At 49.3% G+C, this 26,874-nt stretch overlaps 1 protein-coding gene and 1 long non-coding RNA gene across 6 annotated transcripts; one reads left to right on the top strand and one right to left on the bottom strand.

The window, feature by feature from the left end:
• Nucleotides 1-2,797: 2,797 nt before the first annotated feature.
• RD3 (RD3 regulator of GUCY2D) lies at nucleotides 2,798-19,325 on the top strand. 5 transcript variants are annotated; one of them, XM_040553891.1, is made up of 4 exons: nucleotides 2,798-2,958; nucleotides 3,313-3,436; nucleotides 11,548-11,873; nucleotides 18,745-19,325. In XM_040553891.1, exons 2-4 carry the CDS (start codon nucleotides 3,329-3,331, stop codon nucleotides 19,040-19,042), a joined length of 732 nt encoding a protein of 243 aa, XP_040409825.1. In that variant the 5' UTR covers nucleotides 2,798-2,958; nucleotides 3,313-3,328; the 3' UTR covers nucleotides 19,043-19,325. The 5 variants fall into 5 exon arrangements, with proteins under 5 accessions (XP_040409825.1, XP_040409828.1, XP_040409826.1 ...); XM_040553892.1 differs by having other exon boundaries at nucleotides 2,813-3,017; XM_040553890.1 differs by having other exon boundaries at nucleotides 2,813-3,090.
• Nucleotides 12,964-24,901, bottom strand: LOC121068594. The gene is made up of 2 exons (XR_005818973.1): nucleotides 24,244-24,901; nucleotides 12,964-17,901 (listed from the first exon to the last, which is right to left on the bottom strand). It is a non-coding gene; the product is annotated as an uncharacterized LOC121068594 (long non-coding RNA).
• Nucleotides 24,902-26,874: the final 1,973 nt, after the last annotated feature.

Genomic DNA, 26,874 nt, shown 5'->3' with positions numbered 1-26,874 from the left:
CCTCCTTCTACTGTCAAGGTTAGGGGTTTAGTACTCCTGGTGGGGAATTCACTCTGCCTCCCTCACTCTGCAAAGCAAACATTTTCTATTGCTTTGCCAGAGTCCTTTGAAATGTTTTGTTTTGGGACTTGTTGTCTACAGGAAATATTTGCCCATGATGTAAACCTTTTATGTGAGTTCACAGCTTCTGTCTACATTTTCTTCCTTTGAATTTCTTCTTTTACTCTAAATTATATTCCTTTAAAATGATCTCTTTCCATACCTGGCATTGCAGCAACCCATGATTGTTTTCTACAGCCTCAGGTTCTTCATGTTTTAGTTAGCCATAGTGCCTGTCATTTTCTCCTAAAAGAGGGAAAGGGAAGGAAAAAAACACCAGATCCTACTCAGACACAATAGCATGCCTATCACACAGGAGCTTGCGTGAGCTGAAAGGAGAAAGGCCGCTCATTTCAGAGCTATCCTTGCTAGAACATTATGGTATGATTATCTGAAGGCAAAGGTCTCCAGATGGTGCAACTTACGAAGTACAAATGTCTCTGTAATGGTCCTATCTAACAGGTTTTCCTGAGAAACACCTGTATGCCTTCCTCTTCATCCAGCTGTGTGCTGGAACACTATATCCGAGTATGCATCTGTTTTACTGACCCAGGGTACTGTTGTGTGAGCTGCTCATTTTTAACCTTCTGGCTTGGGGGACTGGGGCAGGTGACACCCAGCAGCAGCTGCAGTATCATCCCCAAACTATTCAACCTTGGTGGACACAGCCTCATGCCCATGAAGCAGCAATAATGTGCAGAGGGAAGATGGGGCAGCCCCACATTTTGAGGGGGCACAGAAAGAGAGATGTGCTGGAAGAGACACAGTAACCTTGCCAGTTTTTCCCAAGTGAGCCTCAGTGCCAAAAAGGCTAGGGACTGCTGCTGGAGAGTGAATGAACTTTTTCTTTTTCGCTCATAGTGCACTTGTGTGTGGGTGGGCTGACTGGATTTGAAGTAAACAGCAGGAAGAAGATCTTCCCAGTGAATGAAAAACTGCTTCGCTGAGGGAAAACAAGCGTGACAAAAATCTGACAAATAGCTCTGAAAATGGCACTTTTCTAAGCAAGATTTTAAGCCTTTGAGAAAGGCAATGTTCCCTCTGTGAGCCCCATTATATTCATTGACACACTTCACTAGCTTAGTCAAAAGCCAGCAGACCCAATATAACTCTGCCATATTATATTTGCTTTTTGTCAGTGATTACGTGAGATTATTTGCTTGTGGTTAAACCCATACAGAGATAGTAGCAGCTCAATTACTACTGATTGGAGAAGCCCATTTTAAGTGCCAGTGTCAGAGGGCTGTGACTTTGATGCTGCAATGCAAAGGTTCTGCATTCAGCATCACGGGGGCTGCAGCTGTGGTGCTAGTAACATGCTCAGGTGAGTCAGGACAGCATCTGATAAATGGCAAAAAACAGCGGTCCCAAATGGACTGTACTACAAATTACCACATGGTGAATTTTGATTGTCATGCCATCTCTTGAAAGACATACTGCTGAATACAGCTCTACTCCTTCTCTGTTACTGGAGTACTGCTACTAAGCAACTGGTGATCCGACTGGTTACTGATCATCTCTGTCGTATCAGTGCAAGTGTAAGATTGATTGACTTCAGCTGCTAAATAAGGTGTGGGAGAGATGAGTGATTGCTCCTATATCTCCAAAGAAATTCTCCTGAAGATATTTGCCAGCCATCAGCATCCTGAGTTTGTGGCAGGAATTTCCCAGGAATTCACTGTGTTGAAACTACAACTCCTTTACCTGGTACCTCAGCGTTTCTGAGATGGGTTTTTTTCTGCATTAGTCAGAGATGATGACTTTAGAAATAAGTTTTAATGGATGAAAATATAAAGGTCTTTAGCCATGTAAGATGACTTTTAATTAAAACTCAACAATCCTGGGTTGAAATGAGCCCACAGAGAACGTCATAAATCTCTGCATGCTGGGTAGTCTGCTGGGCTGGAGTTGAAGCTGAGGACAGACACATAATCCTCCACAAATAATTAGAGCAGAAAATGCTTCTAATCTCTTTGTTAGTCCGGTTGTGTCATTTGATCTAATAATAAACTAGACATTAAAAAAAACCCCTCCTCATAAATTTTAATTCAGATGGCCATGGACATCTTTTAACCTGTAATTGTTTCGCTGGGCTGTTTTGAAACTGAGGTTCCTCCTTCCCTCTGTTTAGATTTACACATGTGCTGTACTGACTTAAAGAGTCCAAATCCCCGCTGTCCTCTTGCTGTGTAAGTACCAAGGTGTCAGAACGTGGGCCCTGACTTAGGAAACCTTTTCAGCATGGACTTGACTTCGCACAGACACTTGGGTTGCACAGGTGCCCCGGGGTGAGGGCTGTCGCACTGCTCTCTCGGGCAGCTCCAGGACAGTTCTCACTCCTCTCACCTTACCAACCTCTTACTAAACACAGTCACCTCGCAGGATTCCCACAGTCTCCGTTTCCCGGACCTCTCTTATGCCTCTTTTCCAGATGAAGTGCAGCCCTCGGACACCCGCCACCATCAGCAGCGCCTCCTCTCCGACCCCGCTAACACCTTCACCTCATCCCGCCTCCCCTCCCCACAACACCAGCCACCCGGTGACCGAAGAAGCCCTCAGGACCTCGGCCAGCCGCATTTATTAAACAAACTCATTAACCAAATGAGCGGCTCCGTTCAGCGGGCCGTTATTTGTCAACCCTCCCTCCCTCAGGGCAGCGCCGCCTCAGGGCCCCCGAGCGCTATGGCGCGGTCGCCATGACAACGGCGGCAGCCGCGCCTCCGCCCGCCTCAAGCCGCCGGCAGCGGGCGGCCCGCGGCGGCTCCGCGCAACTTCGGCGCTGCCCCGGCGGAGGAGGAAGAAGAGGAAGAGGAGGAAGAAGAGGAAGAGGGGACGCTGCTGGCGCCCGGCTGGACGGAGGTGGAGCAGCCCGCTCTTTCCCGGCTCTTTCCGCGGCTCAAAGCGGGGCTGGGGTCGCTGTGCGTTCGCTGTGAGGGACGGGGCGGCGGGGACGGGGACCCTGCCGGGAGGGCTTGGGGGAGGCTGCATGCGGTGAGCTGCGTGCCTTTCTCCTCAGTGTGGGCTCAGCCACGGGCTTGGGAGAGCCCACGGAGTTTTGGGGGTTTTGGGGGGGTCTTTAAACCGGTGCCGAAGCCCGCCCGAGCGCAGAGGTGCCCGCTGCGTGACAGGTGGCCGCGGCTTTTAGGGGTCAGGAGGGAGCCCCAGGAGCAGTGCCGTGCTGCTGTAAGCACAGCTGTTACCCCTCGTCACCAGGCCTAATCCGTCCCCGATGCGGGTTGAAGTTTGCCGTGCCAGCTCTGAGGGCTTGACTTCGCGCCGTGTCCTCCTCCGGGCACCCTCCTCGCCCCAGTTGCCCACACAAGCGCTGCTGCAAAAGGTGAGCCGGGTGGGTGGGCAGGGAAGGGGTGGGGTGCTCCCGCGTCTCCCCAAACCTGGCCTCAGTCCTGGCACCTCTGGGAGCTAGCGCTGAGTGACTGGTTATGGGAAGAACAGGCACTCAAAGAGGAAAGTGTGGCTTGTTTAACAACGCTCAGGTCAGGCACCTGTCCCAGGAAGTGTCTTCGGTGGTAAGCCTGGCATTTAGTAACCCCACCTGCTACCACTGAGGTCAGTCAGGCAGATTTGGGGTTTCTGGAAGTGTAACTGAGAGCAGACTGCACTTTACATCTGTTAATGCTAGCACAGAAGTTAAATTCTATCTCAAGACAGCACTGTTCCTTGCTGCCGTCTGCAGATGCCCTGTAGGCAGGGCATTCACGGATTGCAAAGAGAAAAGTGAGCTTTCCCAGAGCTCTGCTGGATGTGGTTTCAGAGCCTACGCTGTAAGTGGTCTCTTTGAAGAGAGGCTTAACTCCTCGTACTGTAAGCTTAGCATTCATCCTTTGGGTGCTAATTTTAAAACAATGTGTGTTTTTAAGTAATTCCTATCACAAGGACCAAACTTGAACACTGATCTTGGTATTCCTCAGAACAGGGAAAGCTCCCACATAGGTTAACAGTTCTGCAGTGAATTGGGGTGGAGTGAGACTTAGAGCCTGTCCTGAAAATATTCTTTCTGATGGACGCTGTAACCACGGTTCACGACTGATCAGAAATGTACAGGTGCCTGTTAAAATGTATTCTGACGTTATAATGCAATGAGTTACTCTTGCTTTCTGAGCAGAATCAGTCCTCGATTTGGATGGAGAATACACGTCTTGCCCACCTATTTTCACAGCACTTAGTCTGGTCTATGGCACAACATATGAATTAAAAAAAGAAACAAAACTACTTCAGTGGATGTGGCAACAGGTGAAATATGCTTTTGGGTCTGAGTTTCAAGCTCTCACTTTTATATAATTCTATAGCTATATGTATCTGCTGTGAACAACAGCTTTAGGAACTCCTTGGTTTGTGACATTAGTGCCCATTTAATAATGTTGTGTAGTTACAGTAAGAGCAGACTAGAGAAGGATGAACTGTGGATCTCTGAGTTTTAATTTTGAAAACCTTTTATGTTGGAGCCTTGCATCAGATGCCTGTTGCTGATTTATTGCAGCATTCTGTGGTTTATGTAATTTTAATAACAGGAAAGCTATGTGCCTTTGTTACTTTCCGAACTCTCACTTACATGGCTGGTGGAGAATACTTCGTGTCCCTCTGCCCTCCCTGGAAACCTGACTTTGTAGTCTGCAGAGATCAAAGTGATATACAGAACTGAAGGTGTGTTTGATCCACCACAGCAAGATAGCGGTATCTGAGAAAAATATAGGAGTTTTAATAACAAGTTAGGCAAACAGAGCAAATCGGTGTGTTTTCAACTTCCCAGCTTCAGTAGGTTTAAGTAACAGCCTCATGTAAGTTGCATATGGTAGTGTTTGTGCGGTTAGTATTAGAAAACATTGTTTAAAAGCACGAGTGGGAATTTGGCACGAATGTAGGCCTGGTTCTCAGCAGATGGAACTCATTTGCTCTGATAAGAAGACAAACTGTAAAATGCTACTATGCTTCGTAAGCAGATTTGGGTTACACCCACCCTTTTGCTTCTGCAGATAACAGGCAGATTATCTTCTGTACAGAGTCCCAGCCATTAGTGGAGCTCCAGGCTATTGGGCTCTTCCTTCACTTTTTCTTTAAGATCTGTAGATTGGATTTTCATCTGGAGTTAATCAACATAGCTCTTTTATTTATTGCAGTGAGGCAAATCTGTTTTATATTGGTCCAGCACTACTGAAGATTATGAAGCTGTACCAGTTTAGATCACCTACTGTTTCTGCTCGTGTTTTGACTCGTGATTGAAAAACACCTTTCTCATTCATACCTGAGCTTGGAGCCCAGCTCATGCTGAATTCTGGTTTCTTCACCGTGCAGATACAAAATGCAGCAGATACCTGTTTTCTAAAAGATTGTAGCTCTGAGAAGGGATTACAAATGACACAAATTCTGGGGAGGTAAAAGCAGTATTTTTAATGTGTCCTCAATTGTAATGAGCTTCATTATAAAAAAATCTTTTGAGAGCTACTAGCTGTAGTGACATAACCATTGTAGCGTCTTCAAACTCGAGCTTTCTTCTCATAGAAATGGCACCACTTCTATTTCTGTTTTGTCTTGCAGCACCATGTGCTAGGCTCTGGCTGTCCTGTTATGCTGCCTAATGGTGATTTTTCACAGTGGAGCATGTTCACAAATGGTTTAAGTGACTCATGACTCTATGGCAATTGCACCAGGCAAAGAACCAGGCCACTTCTACGATGCTGAAATGCAAAGTCTGATGGAGGAAAAAATAATATAGAATACAAAAAGTAGGCTGTGTGCAGACTGGCAGCGTGCTTCTCGCATGCTCCTGGGAGCACTCATCATTCAGCAGCGCGCTGAGGTGGCAGCAGGAGCTGTCAGCCTGCAGCAGGCTGGGCAGGCCCTGCGAGTGCTGGCTGGGGGCTGCAGCGCCCCATCCCATCCTGCTCGCCCTCTCGTACCACTGCGAGCCTCTTCTGCCTGTCCCTAAACACCTGCAGCCACACAGACTTGACAGCAAATATCGTTTCATTAAAGTCTTGGCTCGATCCCCTAGGCTTGTTATTCAAAACGCCTTGCTACTTGAGAAAGGGTCGTGTCTCTGGATGTGTTTTAACTGCTGCGAAAATCCTTGGGCTGTAAGTAGCTCGTGTCCATCAGAAGGAGAACAGGCGCGCTCGTGAAGCGAAACGCCCCTTCTGCTGCGCTCTGTGCACGGATCCCCGAGCGTCCCCGGGAGTTCTCTCTCCTTATTCTGCAGGTCAGAATGAGGAATGCTGTTGCATTTAAAACATGATATTTGAATTGCTTTTAAGTTTCTTCATTGAAAAGCTCCATGTACTGCTTTTTCAGCGTTAATTGCCTCATAGCAACTTCGGGAGATAGATGTGGGCTCCCAAGCTGAGGCTATAGTAATTTCCACTGAGATTACAATCGCACAGCAAGTAGCTGTAAACACGTACCCTCCCATGTCACTAAACAATAAGGGAGCCTCCAGCCAGATAGGAAATAGGGTTCTTTGGGCCCTGCTAAAGTAAAAGTCCCTGTATGGAGAGGATAACAACATGAAACTGCAGAAAAGCAGCAGAGAGCAGAGGTTCTTACAGAGTTCAGGTGGGCTATACAAATAAAACTGTGAAGGTGTTGGCAGCAGTTTCTTGATTAGAACTTGCTGAGATCCTTTGCTTAGAGCAAAATTAAATATCCTTTTAATGGGAGAAATAGCATTGGGGTTCATCTGTGACACTGTCCCTACTCAGTATCTCATGCAGGTATGGGCAGCAGCACAGCCACGACCACAGATTCTGCCCGAAAGCTGGTTAAATGCTGCATCAGGTAGCACCCAGGGACTTCAGAGCTGGCTGTAGTCAAACCAGCTTTAATCTACCTCTGTGCTGCAGTCGAGAGAGATGCTTAGATGCCCTTGCTGTCCGGAGGACATTGAGCTTCTGGCTTTTCTGGGTTACATAATTCAATCTTTACCAAAGAAGCAAATTAAAAAATAATTAATTACAGTAGTGTGCTCCACAGTTCCACATGTTCTGTTTTCCCTGTAGCTACATCTCCTTAAAAAAGCATGATCATAAGCGCAATTTGGGGATGGAGCTTGCCCCTCTTCTTCTAGAAATCATTTTCCTTGTAACCCTCTGATCTGGCACATGGAGAAGGGCTGGGTGGGTATCTTGCATGAACAAATTCTGTCTCACTGCTCTCTGACTCTAGTCGTAAGGAGCTGCCACCCACGAGATGGGAGGGAAGGCATTTCCCCGCTCCTCAGCCCGGTTTGTTGGTACTCTGGCTACTCCTTTCCTGTTCTGGAGGGCTTTGGAAGCTGGGAACCAGGAGGAGTGTTAATGGACAGGAATTTTAATTTTTGGTTCAGAAGTTTATTTCCTAGCACAGTGAACAGGTCCTGCTGATTGACTCAGGGTTTACTGGAGAGCAGCCCTGCTGTAACAAGTCTTAGGTGGTGATCTGGCCTGCAAGAGCCAAAAAGAGGCTGATGTCCATCAGGTTGCAGGGGCAGCCTCCAGCTGGCAAAAGAATAGCCAGAGATCAAGCTATGGAAACATTCCCTTTTCTACTAAAAGAGCCAGGAAAACGTGAAATCCTGTTATGGGAAGGTGAGAAACCCAACGAGGCCTGTGGATGCTGATACTTGTGCTGATTCTTTGATACGTTCTCTGGAGCAAGAAGAGAAAATCGCAGGGGGAAATATGGGAGAAGGTAAAGAAGTGGAAGATGGGGAGAAATTACACAGAACATGTTGTGGGGAGGGAATGGAGAAAGCTGTAAAGTATGTGGGAAGGAGAGAAATGCAGAGTTGTTGCCAACGTGGAGAACAAAAATGAGATTTGGAGAGGCAGAAAGCTTCTTTAAAGCTAAAAGGAAACTTCTACATGAAGAAAGTCTGAGGTACTTACTAACAATCCCTAAAAATAGAATAAAACCCTCAGAGGCTGTGTGTGAGAGGGAAAGCGAGGTATTACAGACTTCAGTGTAACTTAAGGTGAATGTATGCTTAAAATCCTGTATGGTGCTTGGCCAGGCTTGCAGTAACGGTGTGAGGGAAGGTTTGTCTTGGGATGGGGTCACTGAGGCAAAAATCTTGAAACCTAGAGCTGCTCCTGGAGTGGAACTACTACAAACCACTCAGAAATTCTCATAAATAGCACCTGAGGAGCTCCTCAGGTGCAGGATAGCCTGTTACGAGGAACCAGAAAACTGACCAATTTCAGGACAAGGAAGATCTGCGTTCAGATGGGGGCTGCGTCTCTTTCCTTCTTTTAATAATTTTGACATGAATGCTTGCAAAGTGTAAATTTGTCCTTTTCCCCAAAGAAGGTCAGGCTGAAACTTTCGCCATCCTTCGGTTGCCCACATCCTGCCAACAGTCCTTTGAGCCTTTCTATTAGGAGAGCCATTTTGAGTCATTTAATGATTAGCCTGCATGTGAACTTTAAATTGAAACCAGCAGCTGCAATTAATGGAGCCCATGCTACCTTCTGCAGGCTGCAAAGGCCAGTAGGGGAAAGAGTGGAGGCTTGTCAAGCCTGCTAAATAGAGATGGCCGGCTTCCAGCTCTCAAAAGGAGGAGGTGATGGATGGGAGAGGGGGAAGGAAACAATCTCATACAAACAAGACTCCCTTAGGAACAGCCAGCACAAGCTGCCACCATGCATGAAATGCTTGGACAGGATTTTCCTTCATTTGAGGACTGGCCATTTCAGTTGCAGGTGAGATGCTTTTCTTGCTTTATATTGACCTCATGTGGAAGTAGATTTTTCAAATAACATATGGGAGATGAGAGCAAGCCCCATTTGGAGCCAGTGGTATCTGTGTTCCAATCTCACTTGTGTTCTTTTTCAAAAGCAAGTCTATTTGTGACCAGTGCTTTATGAAAGCTGTGGGATACTTCAAAGCTTGGGTCTGGCATGCCTTGCTCAGACAAAGTGTCCAAAATGCATTTCTTACTGACTGTCCTCTGCTATCAGCAAAACAGCCCTCCTCAGGCACAGCTGCTTTATTCAGGGAGCCCTGTGGGGTGAAGCAATAAGGTAAAAGCAGTAGGAATGCTGCAGGGCCCTGTGGAAGCCAGGACAGTCAACTCAGAGCCCACGTCTCCTTGCTCTGGTTCCCAGTTCTCACCTCTAAATGCTCCTCTTCTAACGAAGCAGCTGGTGAGCTAGGAATAACTGGAAAGATGCTCTTCAGCTTCACAGCTACTCTGCTGCACACCGACTTGCCCCTACCTCGAGTCAGGTCAGCAGAGTTAAACCAGTGGGAGACCAGGTCACAGCCAGAATAAAAACAAATGAATCCAACCTTTTGCTGGTAAAATACGACTGATAGGGTATGCCTTCCTTCATCTAGTGAAGGTGCAAGTGGAAATAATAATGATATCTTAAGTGGTTAGATACCTGTAAAAGTTTATGACAAATTGTAGTTGTCACATATGCTGAAAAGAAAGAGAAGCGTTACAATTTGTTAAAACAGCTTGTGGTCTGCTCTGCTGCTCCCTTCTGCTACCTACGTGATACACGGGGTGGTAAGAGCAAAGACAAGGCTCTGAGGATCTTCACCCGTAGCACGTAGCGGTGAGTGGAGGCCACCACGTGGCAAGATCCGGGCATGTTCGGATGGTGGCATTATGGAGCTGATGGTGTCAGCACACCAGTTCCAGCCTGAGTTCATCCATCCTGGCAAGCTGGCCAGCAGCAGTGATGATGCGAGAGCAAGAGAGCAGCAAGCTGGAGGCGCCTTGGTGGTGGAAGCAAAGGAAAGGACCTGCTGCTGCTCCTCCTACAGAGCACAGGAGCAGATTGCTTCCAGCAAATGCTGACTCTGGCCGGGATCATAGGGATAGTCAGAGCTGATGCTCCAGGATGAAAACCAGTCACTATAGTGATTCCTCATGAATAGGCGTTGTAAGCTAGCGAAGGAGTTAATGCTTATACAGGTCCAGAAGGGTACATGCAGCCTTACGCACCCAGGTAGCCAGATCTGTGTCCTCGGGAAGTTTTCATCCCTTTTACGTGTTCCTTCTGAAGAAACCAGAATTGCTTGCTGAGAGAGGTGGGATATTGGGCCAGAGAAACTTGTCCTTTGATGCATTTCGGCAAACTTTGTGATTGTAGAAAAGCCTAAGCATTAGACCTTGAAATCCCTTCAAACTTGGGACACCGCACAGACTAGCCAGGTTTTGGGAGCATTTTTCTTTAATGGTGCGACACATTATGTGACATGAACGTTTTTTGAAGGAGAACAAGGCTACATGACAGCAAGTGATAAAGGTGCAGAAGCAACTGAAGCAGCCTTCTCACCCAGTGCGGATGGTGATGGGATGGCAGCTTAAAAGCATATTTTTCTCCCTTTTATGTCCGTCTGTGTGTCTGTCTCTCAGTAGCGAGGATTTTCCCAGGCCCTGCAGAATCAGGCTCTTTAATGCACTGCCCTCACGTTAACTTGTGACACCCTGGCCTGACTGAGCTGTTGCCAGGAGCAGCCTTTTGGTGGTCCAGCTGCAGCCCTTCCATGTGCCACTCCTGCTCCCTGGGGGCTGGCAGAGGGGGAGCAGCGAGGCACGTAAGTGTGCTGCGTGAAGAAACAGATGCTGTTTTTGCTCTTGTCCAGGTCCCTGGTGCCTGCTTTGGGCTTCATTGTGTCGCAGTACAAATACAATAGTTAATAACTTTGTTCCACGCATTGTCCTCTGGAAGTGGCTACACAAAGGGGAGTTAATTCTCTTTCAGCTGATTGGCAGGGCTTGTTTTGCCTTCTGTGTAAACCCCCTCAGCAGAGACCTGTGGCATCCGAGTGGTAACACTCAAACCCCGCGTGCTGCCGCTCCGCTCTGAGCCCAGCCTCGTTCCCTTGGCTCTGTTGCGCCTTAGGTGCATGTGCCAGCAGGGCTGGCGGCTGGGCTTCTGCTTGTAGAACAGGGGGAGCCTCTCCCTCCGCCTGCAGAAACGCTTGTTACGTGCCTGAGGTAACAAGCTGCTGCTTCTGCCAGCACCGATGAGCCCTATTGCTTGTGCTCCAGCTGGAGCAGATGTGCCCTGGGCGCCTATAAAGACGTGTCCACGTGTGGGGATTTTGCACGTCGGGTGCTGTGAGGTCCCGCTCTGCCGTGAGGTTCAGACAGGCGGGTGCTGGTCCCAGCCCCTCCGTGTGGGCAGGGGAACGCTTCCCCAGCCTAACCCGCAGGGAGCGAGGTATCCTTACAACTTCAGGTGTAGGAACTGTGCCTGTCGTTTTAATTACGTGGTGACTGGAAGTTCGGGGGAGATGGAGCCTCTCTGTGCTTTGTCTCTCCCTCTGCGCGAGCTGGCTGCCGTGGGTGAGATTTCTCAAGGTGCTCAGCACTGACTAGCTCTTCTAATCCAGTAGCACTTTCAGGTGAACAGTGTGCTCGAGGGGTGTGTGGGGTAGAAAGTTCTCAGCTGTGTTGAAGATGGCACTGTGTTTTTTTTTTCTCTCCCTCCCTGCCCCCAGTTTGTTCCCAGTGAAGACACGCAGGGCGCTATGTCGCTGGCATCCTGGTTCAGGTGGAATGAGCCCCCCAGCCGGATTTCCCAGAGGAACCCCACCGAGATGGTGGTCGAGACGCTAATGATGGAGCTGAGCTGGCAGATGAAGCAGGCGGAGAAGCAGCAGCGGGAGCGGGAGAATGAGTATCGCAAGATCAAGACTGGGGTGGACTACGGCTGGCTGGTCAGCTATCCAAAGCAGAGCTATGACATCAGCCCCGGAGAAAGGCTGCAGCTGGAGGATATGTGTACCAAAATACACCCCTCCTACTGTGGGCCTGTCATACTCAGGTACGGTAACAGATCTGATGGTACTGACCTTTCCCTTCCCCTTCTCCTCTTTGTGGCATGGGAGGGGGGAGCAAGAGTTTTTAGGACCAACAGAACAAAGACCCGGTATGCTGTATCAAAAGTTGTGTTGTGGAAGAAAAGGGATTGAACGTTTTCAGTCAGTTTAACGTGGTATCACTTCCTCCAAAATGCCAAAAGGCGCTGTTGTATTTTTCAGCCTGAGTCATATATGCCCAGAAAAAGGAGGGAGTGCGTGCTTGCCCCCCTTGTACACCTCCCAAATCCCTGGTAGGGAGCAGGGTGCTGGTGGGGTGCAGTTGGCTTGAAAGGCTGGGCTGCTTCTGGCTTCTGCAGCGCAGGGGTAGGCACAGCCTGGTGGGCCTTCCCAGCAGTCCTGGGCACGGGGCTGCCGGCCGGGCAACCGTGCGGGAGACGGACTTCAGGAATAGAGCTGACCCCCCAGTGGCATCCCGACTGGAGGGGAGGGAGGCGCCTTTCTTCCTTTTGGGGCAGCTGTTCCAAGTTAAACCCTCTGACATGGCACAGTGCAAGTGAGGAGTGACTCCGAGGTCCCAGGCAGTCACAGCAGAGCTGGGAGATGGGCCCTTACAGCCCTCTTGCCCCATTTCTATGGGTTCTTCAGCTGGGACTGGGACGGTCCTAGCAGGTCACATACGTGGCCAGGAAAGGATGCCCAAACTGCCTCTCTTGCCCCCATCTTGCTCAGGATTGAACCTTGGAAGCCGGGGGGCACAGGGCTTTGGCTATTGCAAAGGCTGCTGTGGTGGCAGAATCAGAGATCTGGGGGCACTCAGTGGCCAAGTTCTCCCCAGTTAAAGGCTTCTGGAAACAGCACTTGCCTTGTATTTGTATAGCTTGGAGCTACGCCGTAAACAAGCCACTAAAACCCCTTGGGGTTCCAAGTAATTTTCAGCATCCCCAGGGCCACTGAGCAAGGCCTGTCTGGCAAACGGGAATTTCCATGAGAGCAGGCTTCAGTCACGGGAGCTGGGAGGCCCCAAGGTTCTTAACTGCCTTCAGAAGAGAGTGTTAAGCTGAGCCATGTACAATTTGCTACTTTTTTTTTTTGTTTTTAACTGCCACAGGGCGTGCAAGATGTTGAGTGCTTGTAATTTTCGATTAATTTCAGTGTAGCTTGTAGTGGTTATTCCCTCTTGTTCAGGATTCAGTATATGGTTAAGAGCAGATAAACAGACTCAACAATGCTGAGGGGCTGTGTGCGCGCGTAACTGAAAAATCACAAAGCCATCCTGTTAAAAGGCCTCTCAGAGGTTGCTCTGATAGGCTATCGCAAATGGCATTCCTCTGTCATTCAAGAAGTGGCATCATTTGTTTGTTCCATACTATGCCGATGGTGTGGTTAGCAGAGCCCCATGGAAAGAGGAGGCTCGAGTGCCTTTGTTGTTTCAGTGCAGTGGTTGAAAAGGGAATGCCACGGCCACACAAATGGCAGAGCTGGCCTGGGTCAGAGGGCTGTTTGATCCGGGTGCAGTGCAGGAGCTTCTGCAGAAAGAAAAGAAAACGAACAAGGCAAGCAGATGCAACAGTGTGGACGATCACAGTATCTCGTGACTAGCTGCTGACTTGCTGTGCCTTGTAGCTTGGAGGCTTTCGGAGCCTGAAGTGGTCCTTCTGGCCGTAACTGCCCTACATGGCTGCTTCTTTCAGTAGTTTGTGGTTTTGTTTTTTTCTGGTTTGTTTTTGACCATGTAAACTTCTAGCGTTTGTGGCGGAGTTCCACGTGTGAACTGTGGCTTTGCTGTGGAAAACTGTGTTTTGCTTGTCCTAAACTAACACGCACTGGTTTTATCTGCTAATCCCTTTTTCCTGTGTTGGAGAAGTGAATGGTTGATCCCTCTTCTTCCCTACCTCCTATCTGACTGGCCAGTGGTTCAGAAAATGAAAAAGAATGGGGCTTGCTGTGCTAGGAGCTGAAAATGTACAAGAGAAAAGAAGGAATGTGCAAACTAACTAGAAGACAGACAAAACTAGATCAGTTCTCTTCTCAGAAAGTGAGATAACGTGGAAATTTTTAATAACTTGCCCCAAATGTACAAGATGGGTATGATAGCTAGGAATTTGACTGAAATCCACAAACTTCCAATGACGTATTTTAATCACGAGATCACTGCGCTTCTGATGTTTCTTCCTGAAATACCCCGTGACTTTGCAATACGTAGCAAGTTTTAGAAAAATCTTCCACCAAAAAAAAAATATCTACAAACCTGGATTTGGAAATTTGGATGCAGAGTTTGTTCTGCTTGTGTTGTTCACGGTCTCCTCCTTTGTGAGATTCTGAGCTAATAGTCAAAGCTAGAACAAAACAGTTTTGTATGAGTTGTCAGAGATGGCACTTCATTCTCCAAAGGAGTAAACAATTATCCAAATTGTCCTTTTGTGTGGCTACGGTCACATCCACTGACAGCAGAGTTTCTATGGGTGTGGAAAAGACCGGAGACTTCTTAAGTGGGAGTGTTTTTTCCAGGTCCAGTTAGCCTGTCCTGTAAAAGCTGTATTTTGAGTCAACAGAATTTTTATTTGAGCCTCTTGAAATTCTGTATTTGGAAGATTCAACTACCCTTTAAATACCATCACTTCTGCCATCAAATATCTGGAGACTCTGATTCACCTCACTGCAAATAAAGCTGTTGGGTTCAGGAGTAACTTAGCTTCAGGTTACTGGCTTGGAGATTGCTGATAATTTAAAATTTAATCCTGGAGTCATTTGAAGGGAGTGACAGTGAGTTTGGTCAGGCTCTTTCTTGAGGATGATCAAGGGGCTGGAGCACCTCTCCTCTGAAGACAGGCTGAGGGACTTGGGGTTGTTCAGCCTGGAGAAGAGAAGGCTCCAGGGAGACCTTACAGTGGCCTGCCAGTGCCTAAAGGGGGCCTGCAGGAACTAAAAGAGGGTAGGTTGAGATTAGATGTAAGGAAGAAATTCTTCACTCAGAGGGCAGTGAGGCACTGGCACGGGCTGCCCAGAGAAGCTGTGGATGCCCCATCCCTGGAGGTGCTCAAGGCCAGGCTGGATGGGGCTTTGGGCAGCCTGGTCTGGTGGGAGGTGTCCCTGCCCATGGCAGGGGGGTTGGAACTGGGTGGGCTTTAAGGTCCCTTCCAACCCAAACTGTGATTCTGTGATTCCATGGTTAGTGCCACAGTCCTTTGAGAGTCAAGCAACCTCCTCTATCAAAGCTGTTCATAGCTTCTTAATGTAACCGGAAATCTTGCCCCAAATACAGATTTGGAAGTCAGCAGCTAATTATTAGCACTAGGCACCCCGTGTTTTCTTTGAATGACTAACTCTGGAGCTCCCAGTTCAGACAGGTGCTCAGGAACACACTTACCTATAGGCATATTGTTTAAGTCCAGTGACTTGTACTGGATTTAATAGGTCTTTAAAGTTCAGGCTCTACTTAGGAAACCGTTGAACTGGGGACCCACAAAATAAGGTAGGCAAGTGACGGCATTTAAAAAAAAAAAACAAAACCAAAACCAGTGGCAATAAGAGCCAAGCATAGCCACTCTTAAAATCTAATGGCTGTATGAGGAAACTGAAGGGTCACAATTTAAACAGATTTGTTTGAACTGTGACCGAAGCACAGCTGGACTAGAGAACCTCCCTGTGTGTGCAGGCGCACGTTCCTTAGGTTTCGGTGCTGGCTCAAGGTGGCTTTTGTTGATAGTCACGTCTAAGACGTCGACATTACACTCACAGAATATATTACAGGTTAGCTACCAGGAGCATCACAACTTGTTTCACAAATAAGACAGATAGGTCTACTTTTCTGATGAGTAAGGAAACACTGTTGATGGATTTTCAGATATGGTTGTGCAGTTGCCGGGTTCAAAACTACTCCACGCAGAAGTGCAAGGGTGTTCCCCTGCGCTAGAAGGCAGGTAACCCTTGTGCAATTCTGTGGGCTTGACCCCACCGAGCAGCTGTGCGTGGCGTGTTTTTCCCAGTGATGGCATGCAGGACACAGGCCCCCACTCCTCGATTCCAGAGGTTTCACGCGCCGCGTGCTTTGTGCAGGGATCAGGCAGCTGATCAGCCAGCACGTCGCCTGGCTTGCACCGACAGCCAGGGAGGATGGCTTCAGCTGCGCACGGGCGGCTGCGGCAAGCATCACCCGTCTTCCAGTACACGGACTGGTTTAGCTGGACCCCAGCCCCTGGGAAAGTGCCCGTCCGTGCCGCTGGGAAGTGTCTCCGGCGTGCACGCCTTCTGAACTTTATACGTGGACTGTCCCTGACACAGGCATGCTGGTCAGCGGGCACTAGTAGAGGGACAGAGTTCATCCCTCTGCGGGGGGAGCAAGGGGCCCCTTGCCCTTCTCCGTCACGGTGACGGTGGCTTTTCTTTGGGTGACTGGCAGACGGGCTTTGGGATGGCTTTCTGTTTGGTTTTTAGACTTGCTCAAATCTGTATTAAACAGTTTGTGTGTCAGTCCTGGAAAGTCAGAGGTAAATGTTAAGCACAGAGCAGAGTTCACAGCACAGTTCTCGCTGCCATAGTTAAGCAGAGTGCAAACAGGCAGGTGGCTGAGAAGGTGGAAAGTTACACTGATTTTACAGAACTACTTCAGCTACATCCACTGGGAACGTTATTAGCACCACGGCATTACAGAGCTTTGTGCTCAGGGGGCACGTTTCCTGTAGTACCACCCCTGTTTGTTCTTGTTCCCAGAATTAGGCGATGGTCCTTGTTGCCACATGCTTCTGTCTGCTCTGGGGCCACAAGCCAGCAGTGTGACAGCCTCCACAACCGGAGGCTCTGCAGAGGTCTTCTGGGTGCACAATTGCCAATATAAAAGAAGGGGATGTACTGGTAGACGGATGTAATATGACAACATCGCTCTTTAAAATACACACAGAGGTAAAATAATGGGATGACTCATTCAGTTCACCTCTGCAATGAAAGACCTTTTGAGGATGCTTTCCCCAGTATAATAATAATGGTGCAGAGACTTGAGTTTTGATGGACTCATCTGTCTAAGCGCCTGACTAGGATAAAGGGAAAAGTGTATTTGTTGTGAGAACTGCGTTTGTGGCTCTGTGATAATGCCACTGAAGTGCCTCCTCAGAAGGCAGAAAGGGTGCCTGCAACATACAGCGTCTCTGCTAGCACTGTCGTGTGTAACCCTCGGGATGGGGGGTGATGAGGGCTAGGGCGAGGCAGATCAGGAACACATCCTAAGCAACTGAAATGGCTAAGGAACATGGTGGTGACTTTGGTAGGCAATCCTCAGGTCCTGAAAGGGACTGGTACCTCTGCTGATGCTGTTTCCTCAGCGCTGTGCAATGCTGGTCTCTCCACGGCTGTACACGCCGCTGCCAGTACTTGCTGTGAGAGAACCAGCACTGAAATGTCTGGGTTACAGCATGGTGCTGGGAGAGGTGTCCAATACCAGCCCTGCACAGTAAGGGTCAAAAGGTGTAAACACACAGTGAATCTTTCTGCTACATCTTTGGCTTTCCTTCTGTCCTTGTTGTCTTGGGTATCCCTTGGTACCATTAACCAGCGCAAATCCATAGTGCGTTGAACTCTCTGGTATATCCCTAGGGCTGATTTAAAATAAAACAAGAGGCAGGATCTTACTCTATCAGCAGCTGTTATATTAGGCTTATTTAAATACAATCTCACTGTTTTCCATCATCATTCAGTTCTTTAAAAAAAAAAAAAATACCAAAATGCTTACAGACCTCACACGCTTCAGCTTCCATTAGGTATAAATACCTGGCTTTTAGTGAAGTTCTAACTTAGCTCTGTTTGTGGATACAATTGTTAAGAAGTGAAAACTGATCAGAAGAGTAGCCTCATTACCCTCTGTCATAAGCACACGCTCTTACAGAAGAGCAGGATATTTGCACAACCAGCGTGGGAGCCTTGGGAGCGGCTCGCGTGATGGCGAGGCCGGGGGCCAGGTCACCCGGCCAGGTGCCCAGAAGGGTACACTCACTTCTCGGCCCAGCCAGGGGCTCACTCACTGACTCGAAGACAAGTTCCCTGCTCTGCATCTCATCTTCCTCGCCTGCAAAAGAAACAGTGGTAATTCTTCACTTCCCTCATATTGAGCTAGCTTAATGAATGTCAAATATATATATATATATATATATATTGAGCTCTTTGCTGAGAAGGCACTGGAGTAATTCAGAGCTGTCTAATGAGATCCAGCATTGTGCTGCCAACGTGTGTTATCAACAGAGCCACTCTGTTATCTTACATCCATGGGAAGACAAAATGCCATTTCACCGAAATTTAAATATTAAGAAATGATCAAATGTATAACCAAGAAGTTTTACTGGGTAAGAGTCTGGCTAGTGGCCACTGGGTAATGGTATGGGGAAAGAGAATGTGAAACATGGGAAGTCCAGGGGGACCTTCTCTGGTTTATGCTCAGCTTCTGGTAAGCAGCAGTTCAGGCAGTATTTGAGCAAGAATTTGCGTTTGGACAATCGTGTTTAATCAGCACTGATGGGGATGTTTTCCACAAACTCGTCTAGTCATTCTGTTCCTCAAGCTACTGATAGCACTGAGCTCTGATTTAAGAGGTGCTGTGTAAAAGGAGCACTTTCCGTTTCAAACGTGGCACTTTCTAGCTTTGTTTGGTGCTCCTTACTGCTTCTTGTGCCTGTGAGAAAGAGTGATTCATTGCTTCCTTATATTCTCTGGCTTTCTTGTGATTTTAGAGACCTTGAGCATATCTCCATGGCTCCTCCCTGTTGTTGTTCTTGATCCAAGGAGACCCATTTTGCAAGAGAGCGCAAGTTCCAAGCCTAGCGCTGTGACTTGGCAGCAAGCCCTGATTTGATGTTTTTAATCAAAGCTGTGCCTTGACTGTGTTTGCAGATTCCGGCAACTCGTTGCTGAATACGAGCCAGAAGTGCAGGAAGTATCCCGGCTCTTCCGCTCCGTCCTGCAGGAAGTGGCTGAGAAGATCAAAGAGGAGGAAGAGGCCAAGAAGCTCGCCAGGCAATGGAACACAAAGAACAAAACCAGCCTCTCCTTAACAACGTTTAAATCCCGGTCCAGGATTTCTCCGTTCATCAGCGACATCAAGACCATCTCTGAAGACGTCGAACGGGGCACCCAGCCCACCAGGAGGGTTTGGAGCATGCCCGAATTTCGGAACGCCAAGGATTACTGACTCTGTACTGAACAAGGTTTTTAAACAGTGATCTCTCAAACTCCCAGTTAACCCTTTTTTAGCTCTACCATTTTTCTCTGTTCCAGCTCTCCCTTCCCGTCTGTCTCCCTCAGAAGCTGTGACCATAGCAACTGCTGCTGACGCCTGCGGTGTGTGACAATTTATTACTAAACATGCTAGCCTTTCCTTTAATTTAGTAGTATTCGGTAACCTTACGGGCAAGGCTCACTTACTGTCTCATTTTTATTTCTGCTTCCTTGTGGAAAATGAATTAGTTCTGTGATGTCTCTCTGCTCCCTCTCCCCCCAGCCTGGATGTAGTTCCCTACTGGAGCTATTGCCCCGAGCTGGTGAGCGCTGCGGGCTGGAGCAATCCTGCTGAAGGCAGGGAGGCCGCTTACACGAGTAAGGCTTGCAGGATCAGGCCTGGGGGTTTGGGAGAGTAGAACTGAACTTCCTTTCTCAGCAAATGACTTTTCTCAGTGCTACAGCAGACTTCACAGGTAAAACCCAGCACTGCTCTTGCTCAGCTTTTTGCTGACAATTAGCAATGCTGCCCGAGCAGAAACAGAGCCAGGCTTTTTGAGATGGGAGACCAGCTTTATTCCACAGCAACTCGTTTGTGTGCGCTCAGGTTTCTTGGGTGTTTTCTCGCTTGTGCAGGCAGAACCCCTGAACCTTGCACCTGCAGAGCAGACAGAAGCACAGCATGCCCAGGGTACCTCGGTGCTGGGTCAGAAGCTGTTCTTGCCCCTTGGTGTGCTCTGTCCTGCACCCCAGTAACAAGTCACGGGGCTGAGATTAATGGTTGTGACTAAATCTGAAAAAGCACTGAAGTATAGTATCACCAAAGGGTGAAGGGAATCAGCATTCATCCAGAGCGCTCCTAATACAGCTCAGATCATTTCAATAAGCTGCTGCTGTGAGCGACTGAAGGGCTCTGGTACGTGAAGGTCTGTTCCCCCAGTCTTCTCCTGAGCGCTCAGCTGAGTGCTTTCCCGTGTCACAGGCTGAGGTGATACCGTGACAGAAGCAGCTTTAATGCAAATTGAGTAGCCTGTAGGCCAGCACGGTTCTCCTGAGACCTTGTATAAACAAGAAAATGCCACTGAGGAGAGCTACTGGGGCCCTAATTCAGCATCCGCAGGGAAAACTCACCAGGAAAGGAAAGAGTGTCACAGAGTGATCATCATGGGTCCTGTAGAGAAGCCAAGGACTAGGAAGATGCTTTGTGGTAGCCAACAGGAGATGGGGAAGGAAGGAAGAGAGGAATCTCCCTGCGTGACTGGCTTCTGGGGAATCATCCCAGTGGGATCTAGCCTCCTGGAGGGCCCTCTAGCTTTGTTGTTCTTCTGCCTGCTTCCAACTCCTTTCCCCAGGGATCTTTGCGTCAGCACGTGGGTACTACAGCCAAGATAAAATCCTCTGAAGCCATGCCAACTCTGGGAAGAATTCCAGCACATGAAATTTATCCTAGAGTAGAAATGTGCAGTTTCTTCCAGAGATGGGGGAGGGCAGCATAAAACAACAATCAAGATGAGACCCTTAACAGCGCTCTAAAAGTCTGTGGGATTCTGACTCCTTCTCTTGGCTACCCAAGATTGAGCACCAGGCCGTAGCTTCTAGCCCCCTGGTGAACACTGCCACCGGCACCCCTCCTAGGGCCAGAGAGCAGAGACTTCTAATCAAAAACTCAGGGCTTTCAAATAGAGTTTGGGATGGGCTATTTCAACTCCGGGTCACCGAGGGAGATTTAAAGCCTTCTGACAATCAGCTTGGTGTTGTTTAGCTCTATGTCCCTGTGAAGTCCTGTGTTTGTGTACGTGAAGTAAAACAAAGGCTCGACACGTTTGGCATAGCCTTAGCTGTCTAAAAGCTGTATGATTTCTGCCAAGGGATCACCACAATTTGCAGAAAGAAAGAGTTTTGAAAAAAAGTTAGGTTTTTAAAATACGTTTGCAAGCCACGGATGGTACTAAAGGCTGAGATGAGGTCATGAATTTCATGCTACAGCTCAGTAGTCTTTTTTTTTAACTCACGTTCTATTTTGACACCTTTAGTAGTGAGTGCATTGATGCACTGTTTGATGGACTGCTGGGAGAGAAAGGCCATTCTGATACATCACCTCACACTGTTACCGTACAGCGTCTGTGATGTGCTCACTCTTTCCTAAGGAGACTCAGGAGTAACTAACTTCCCTACACCAAGGTACAAAGCCAAGGAAAGCCCCTGAAGGCTGTTCACGCTTAGCGCAGCATCCTGTGATGGCGCTGCGTCCCTCATTACCATCCTCAGCTAGCAGATAGCAGTCTTGTTTTACAGTCAGCACAGGGAAACTACTCTGAACTTTGGTCCAAGCCACGCACGCATGGAGGCCAGGCTGGCAGTACCCGTGACAGCTGCCATGCCCCAACTCACCTGTCGTTTCTATTTCCACAATAAAATGTCATCCAAGCTTTCAGACAGTGTCACTTTCTCCCTGTACCGCTTCTGCAAGCTACACTGGACGCACAGTACCATCCGAGGATAAAGGGACGTTCAGGCACCAAGCCGTGAGGTTTATATTCTCACTACAGGACACCGAGTACCCCGAAAGGTGTAAAACAAGCGCTGTGCTTGCCCGTGGCCAGCTGCTTGGTGGCTGACTGTGCCCTTCTGTGCTGTGTGCGCACCAGCAGGTACTGAAGCAGAGCTGAGGAGGGGGCTAGGGCTCTCAACTGCTGCGCTGTGCTTGTAACGCTTGTTTTTCTTAGAAATGCTGTAGACTGAGCTATAAATGATCCTTTGGTCACAGCAACAAATAACTACCCTTTTTGCCGTGTCCTAATTCCCTCTTTTACGTGACTAAACGAGAATTTTACTTTAAATCAGGAGCATGCAACTCCTGGTTGTCCTTCCCCCCCCCCCCCCCCCCGCAGCACGGTGGTGCACAGCCCGGAGCAGGCGCACTGCAGTGCTTTTGGAAGCTCCCCCAAGTGCCTGGCTGCAGCTGACTGCCCACGAAGCTGGGCTAACGCCTGTCTGAAACAAACCCTCCTGCAGCTTGCACAGTGTCAACGCCAGGTCCTTACCAGCACCTGCACTACGCTGCAGCTCTGCTACCCCCCCCGGGCTGCGCTGCCTGCTGGTGTAGGAGCGTTCCTGCAGGGCTCTGAGGGACTGCGCTGTGCTTAGCCGCTCCTGAGAGCCCAGGGTCTTCATTCCTACAAAGGGTAGAAAGCGAAATAGCAGCACAACACCATCGGCAAACCACTGAGTGAACTGACCAAAAATCTCTCCAAGTCCTCAATTAGTCTCAAAACCGAACAAAGATTTTGGTGTCAGCCCAGAGCGTCACTATTGCCCCAGCACTGGTCGTGTTACGCTGTCCAAAGGACGTGTGACAGCCAGGAAAAGCAGTCCGAGACTTACTTCAGGCGCTAACACGTAACGGCAACGCCTCCGCAGCGGCTCAGGTGCGCTGCTCGACTCGAAGGGGCTGACGTTTCTCAGTCACTGCTCCCCGCTGCAGCCCTGCTCCTACAGCAGCCTGGCCACGGGCGGTGGCAGCCCGCGAGGAGGTGCAGGAGGAGAGCGGTTCCTCACCCGCCTCAGCTGGCACGCCCTGGGGAACGGAGCGCACTTCACAGGAAATACCTGTCTGCTGAGAGCACGCTGTTTGTACATTTCATCGGGGAACCTCAGAGAATTAAAGCAAAGCTGTGAAATATAAAACAAATTTTTGTGTTTGTTGTCTTTAATTAAAGAAGCATCACCTGTCCACACGTAGCCAAACACGAGAGTGGTTCTACTTCTCTGCTGCACACTGTGTGTGTATCAAAGGAGGGAGGCAAGACTGGTAAGGGCACCAAACCTAAACAAAAACCCCATCCTCTCTCTACAAGGTACAAACGCAGCCACCTACTTTCTTCCTTGCTGCCTCTACAAAGAGATCCCAAGACTTCAGGTGATAAATAGCTACAATTAAACAACTGCAAAGGCCTGAAGCTCTCTGATGCTAAGTGGTTTACAGATACAGCCTTGACGTGAAGCCTTCATCAATGTGCTTCCAAGCACGTCTTACGTTAATTGGTATTTTCACAAAACGAGAAGATAAAAGCCACAAGAGGGGTGTTTTGTCACCAGATCCCTTTAAGTCAAGTCACTCCTATCGAGTCTGTACCTGATCCCAGAGACTAACCCCGTAGTATCAGCAGGTGGCTCAGGGCTCCCTGCGCTAAGCACTGCACAAGCACACACACGTGTGTGTTAAGCAGGAGGAAGCATTTCCCCCCCACATGACAGCTGGCCCTTGGCTGGAAGGCCGTGCCGATAGTCCCGTCTCCTGCCACACCTCCCAGATACAGGGCAGCGCACAGCAGTTTGGCCCCCAAATCACTCCAGACGCAGGAGGCTGCAGAGCCAGCGCGTTTTTGGTGGTGCCCTGTGGCATAGGAGGTGCTGCCAAGCCTCGCTCCGTTGTGACCACCTGTGCCAGGCAGAGCCATGCTGCCTTCCCCTGGCACTGCCCTGCGTGCTGCGGCCAGCTCACAAGGGGCCTCTTGTTCCCTCTGTGCGCTCGGGCGAGCTGTGTCAGTGTCAGGCTGACACCGTGCCGGCCCCGAGCGCTGCGCTGCGGGCCCACGTCTCCCAGCGACCGGCTGTTCTCTGAGCGGCTGCTGCACAAAGGTACTCGCAGACAGGGACACCTTTCGCAGGATGAGATCCTAAAGAACAAGGCAGGAAGGCGAGGAAAAGAGCTGCAAGAAGCACAATGCACTTGGAGGTGATTCGTGAGTATCTGCGTACAGCACCCTTCATAAAGTTATAAATTCCTAGGGCCTTGGCTGGACAACCAGATTACAGAACCTCAGCTCCCTATTTTGGTCACAATTAAATTTTGCCTCTACCAAATTAACCTAACCTGCAGCAGGGGCAGAGAAGGCAGGACGGAGGGGAAAGAGCATGTGTATTTTCAAATCAGAGTATCTACTCACAGATTTAGTAATTACTGTAAAAAAACCAGCAATTACTGCTACACCCACTGAGTGATTACAACGCTGTATTCTCAGAGGCTTCTCTCAGGTCGAGGTCCAGGCACAGCGCCTCCTCCAACCTCACTCTCAGCAGCGTCAGGTTGCCCAAAGCAACAGATTGCACCCAATTTACTCAGAAGACACGCTAAATAGCCAGATGGGGCAGCAAACCATGACACTGACATACTCCTCTTTCCTTTGTTTTTTTATTCTGGCACTGGAAGCGACGTTATTTAACAGATGGAGAAGAGCAGAGTGCAGTTGCTGAAGAACTCAGCCGTCCCAGGTGAGGCTGCTGCAAGAACACCTGGTCCTCCCGGGTCCCTCCTGGCTCCCAGCAGCTTGCTCCTGTTGCAGGCAGTACTTGGGAGCAGGACAGACCGTGGTCCGTTCAAAGCACAGCCGAGAGGGGGAAATGAACAAAGTGCATTAAATTCATCGGACAGCAGTAACCACCGTGCCCCATAAGCAACACATAATTAGCTCTTTGCAGGCTAATTAGAGGGTTTGGGAACACGGAAGTGCAAAGCCAATGCCCAAAGGGAAAAAAAAAAAAGTGGTATGTGGCAGTCCAGCTGGGCAGCAATGCCACCTGCTGGCAGGCTCCGAGCAGAGACTAACCAGGAAACGGGCAGCAACTTTGCAGCCCAGCACTCCCGACAAACACCGATTCCTCTGCGTGCTCCCGTTGCCTCACATCGCTGTCACGCAGAGAACAGCACACGAATGAAGGGCAGAACGCACACAGCCAGTGTTAGCGGCGGTGTTCGGCACCCGGTGGGTGCTGGTACCTACCAGTTGTCTTCTTTAGCGCCACACCTCTGCCGGCAGCGTGCATTTATCGGACTGGATACGAACGATGTTCTGTGTGCTGCTTCCTTACAGCCACCAACGCCGTGTCCCGCTCTCCCTGCTGGAAATGCCAGATGCTTCATGCTCCTTCTGAATCACAGCTTAAGGCCCAAAATGAACAGGCAGGAAAAAATAACTGCTCTCAGCAGCCGAATAAATCGTGATCTCTGCACTGGGCGCTAATTTTGGTGAGTCATGTTGTCCAGAGATGGAGACAGAAGGCTGTGTATCTGCTGACCAATTTAACCAGCTCTTCAGAGGCTCCTCACCCCACTGCTTCACGTGTGATCAAGTAACCAGCCTGGGGGGCATTCAGGTGGGCCCAGGACCTCACGGCCTTCAGAAGAACCCACTGCCTCTAAACCTCCAGCCCTTTCAGAGCGCCCAAACAAGAGCCAAGCTCCCAGACTTAAGGGCTGAGCAAGAATTTTGGAAACCTGTTTCTAAATAAGCACAGCAAAAACCGGGAGGACCATGTCTGATGCCTACGTGAGGCAGAGCTCCATCCAGTGGTCAGGGCCCTGCCTGCACCTCGCCAGGTTCAGCCAGCCTTCGGGGTGACCGCGGGACAAGTTACTTGAGCCTCTCTGACCTTTGGTTTTCTCCTGCATGTAGGGCTCGCTCTGTTTTTCCAACTGCAGAGGGAGATGTTCCAGGATGACTGGGAAACTCAAATGTTCCTACAGCAGGAATTTTTCATCCAGGTACATGACAACAGCGCAGCTTGCCCAAGCTGAACCATTCTCAGCACTGAAGAGGTCCAACTGCAGGCCCTACCCCGCGCTACAGGATGCTGCATCCTGGTTTGACGGAGGCAAGCACTTCCAAGACAAAATGGCATTTATAAGCATTTTGCCATTTTCATCTCTCAATGTTTTTGCACAGGCAAAGGAGTCAAGTTGAGGCAAATCACGAAGTCAACACGAGTAACAAAGGACTGCATTGCCCATGAGAACCAGCTGAATCATTTAATTACTTGCATCAACCATTCTTTCATGGTTGGGTTTTTGCCTGTTTTCCCTAAGAAGAGACATGTATGAAACTGAGCTCTCTCCTCTCCTGATAACTTTTGAGTCTACTACCAACTGCACCAACTGAAAGCACCAATTTTCTTTAGAAATACCGGGGTCCTTTCCTGTTTCCTCCCATTTGCTCACTACACCCAGGAGCTCCAAATGGGCCCCCACCATGGGACAGACAAAAACCACGGGGCCAGCACACACCTGTGCCTGCCTGCCTGCAGCACACAGCCAGGAGGCAGCACCAGTGCGGTGCCAAGGGCTTAAAAGCAAGGGGCACAAGACCCAAGGCACCAAGCCTTATCAATGCTGCTGCTCGTGGCAGAGCTTCTCGTAAATGGGACAGAATACTTAAAAAGGACAGAGCCAAGGAGGAAGGGCATGGCAGCAGCACTTCAGAGAATGCATCTCCCTCCACCCTGTCCCCAGCAGTGACTCAGTTTCTGGAGTTTCTGGTAAAAATGAATAAATCAGTCAAGTTCTGCATGATTCCCAGAATGGAAAATGGTGCAGGGATACAGTGAGTGGGAAGACTGTCACGCACATAAAATGTAGGCTTCACATCTGAAAGACTCCCATTACTTAGCGTATTAGCTAGAATCTCACCTTGTCCAGCCAGGTAGGCCTCAGTATCCCCCTCCTTACCACCCTGCCTCTGCCTCCCCTCCACGACTTCTGACAGCCGCTGCCTCCCTCCATCCCCACCTCATTCCTCTTCCACTGTTCCAGCCTTCAGCCCTCCCCACGACGAGCGCTGTTCTGAGACCCGGTGGCAAGGCTGTCTACCTGCCATTTGCATATCGGGTCAGCATCCCACGCCGCTAGGCAGCTCCCTCATGCAGATTTCTAGATCTGTACTTCACCGATTCCTCCGCAGCTGTTACCTTGCTGTCGTAACCTTCACATCGGGCTCAGCTGCCACAACGGAAATCTGAAGCGCTATTAAG

Source organism: Cygnus olor, chromosome 3 (genome assembly GCF_009769625.2).
Source record: "Cygnus olor isolate bCygOlo1 chromosome 3, bCygOlo1.pri.v2, whole genome shotgun sequence".
Lineage (NCBI taxonomy): Eukaryota > Metazoa > Chordata > Aves > Anseriformes > Anatidae > Cygnus > Cygnus olor.
This window is presented reverse-complemented; position numbering and strand designations above follow the sequence as displayed.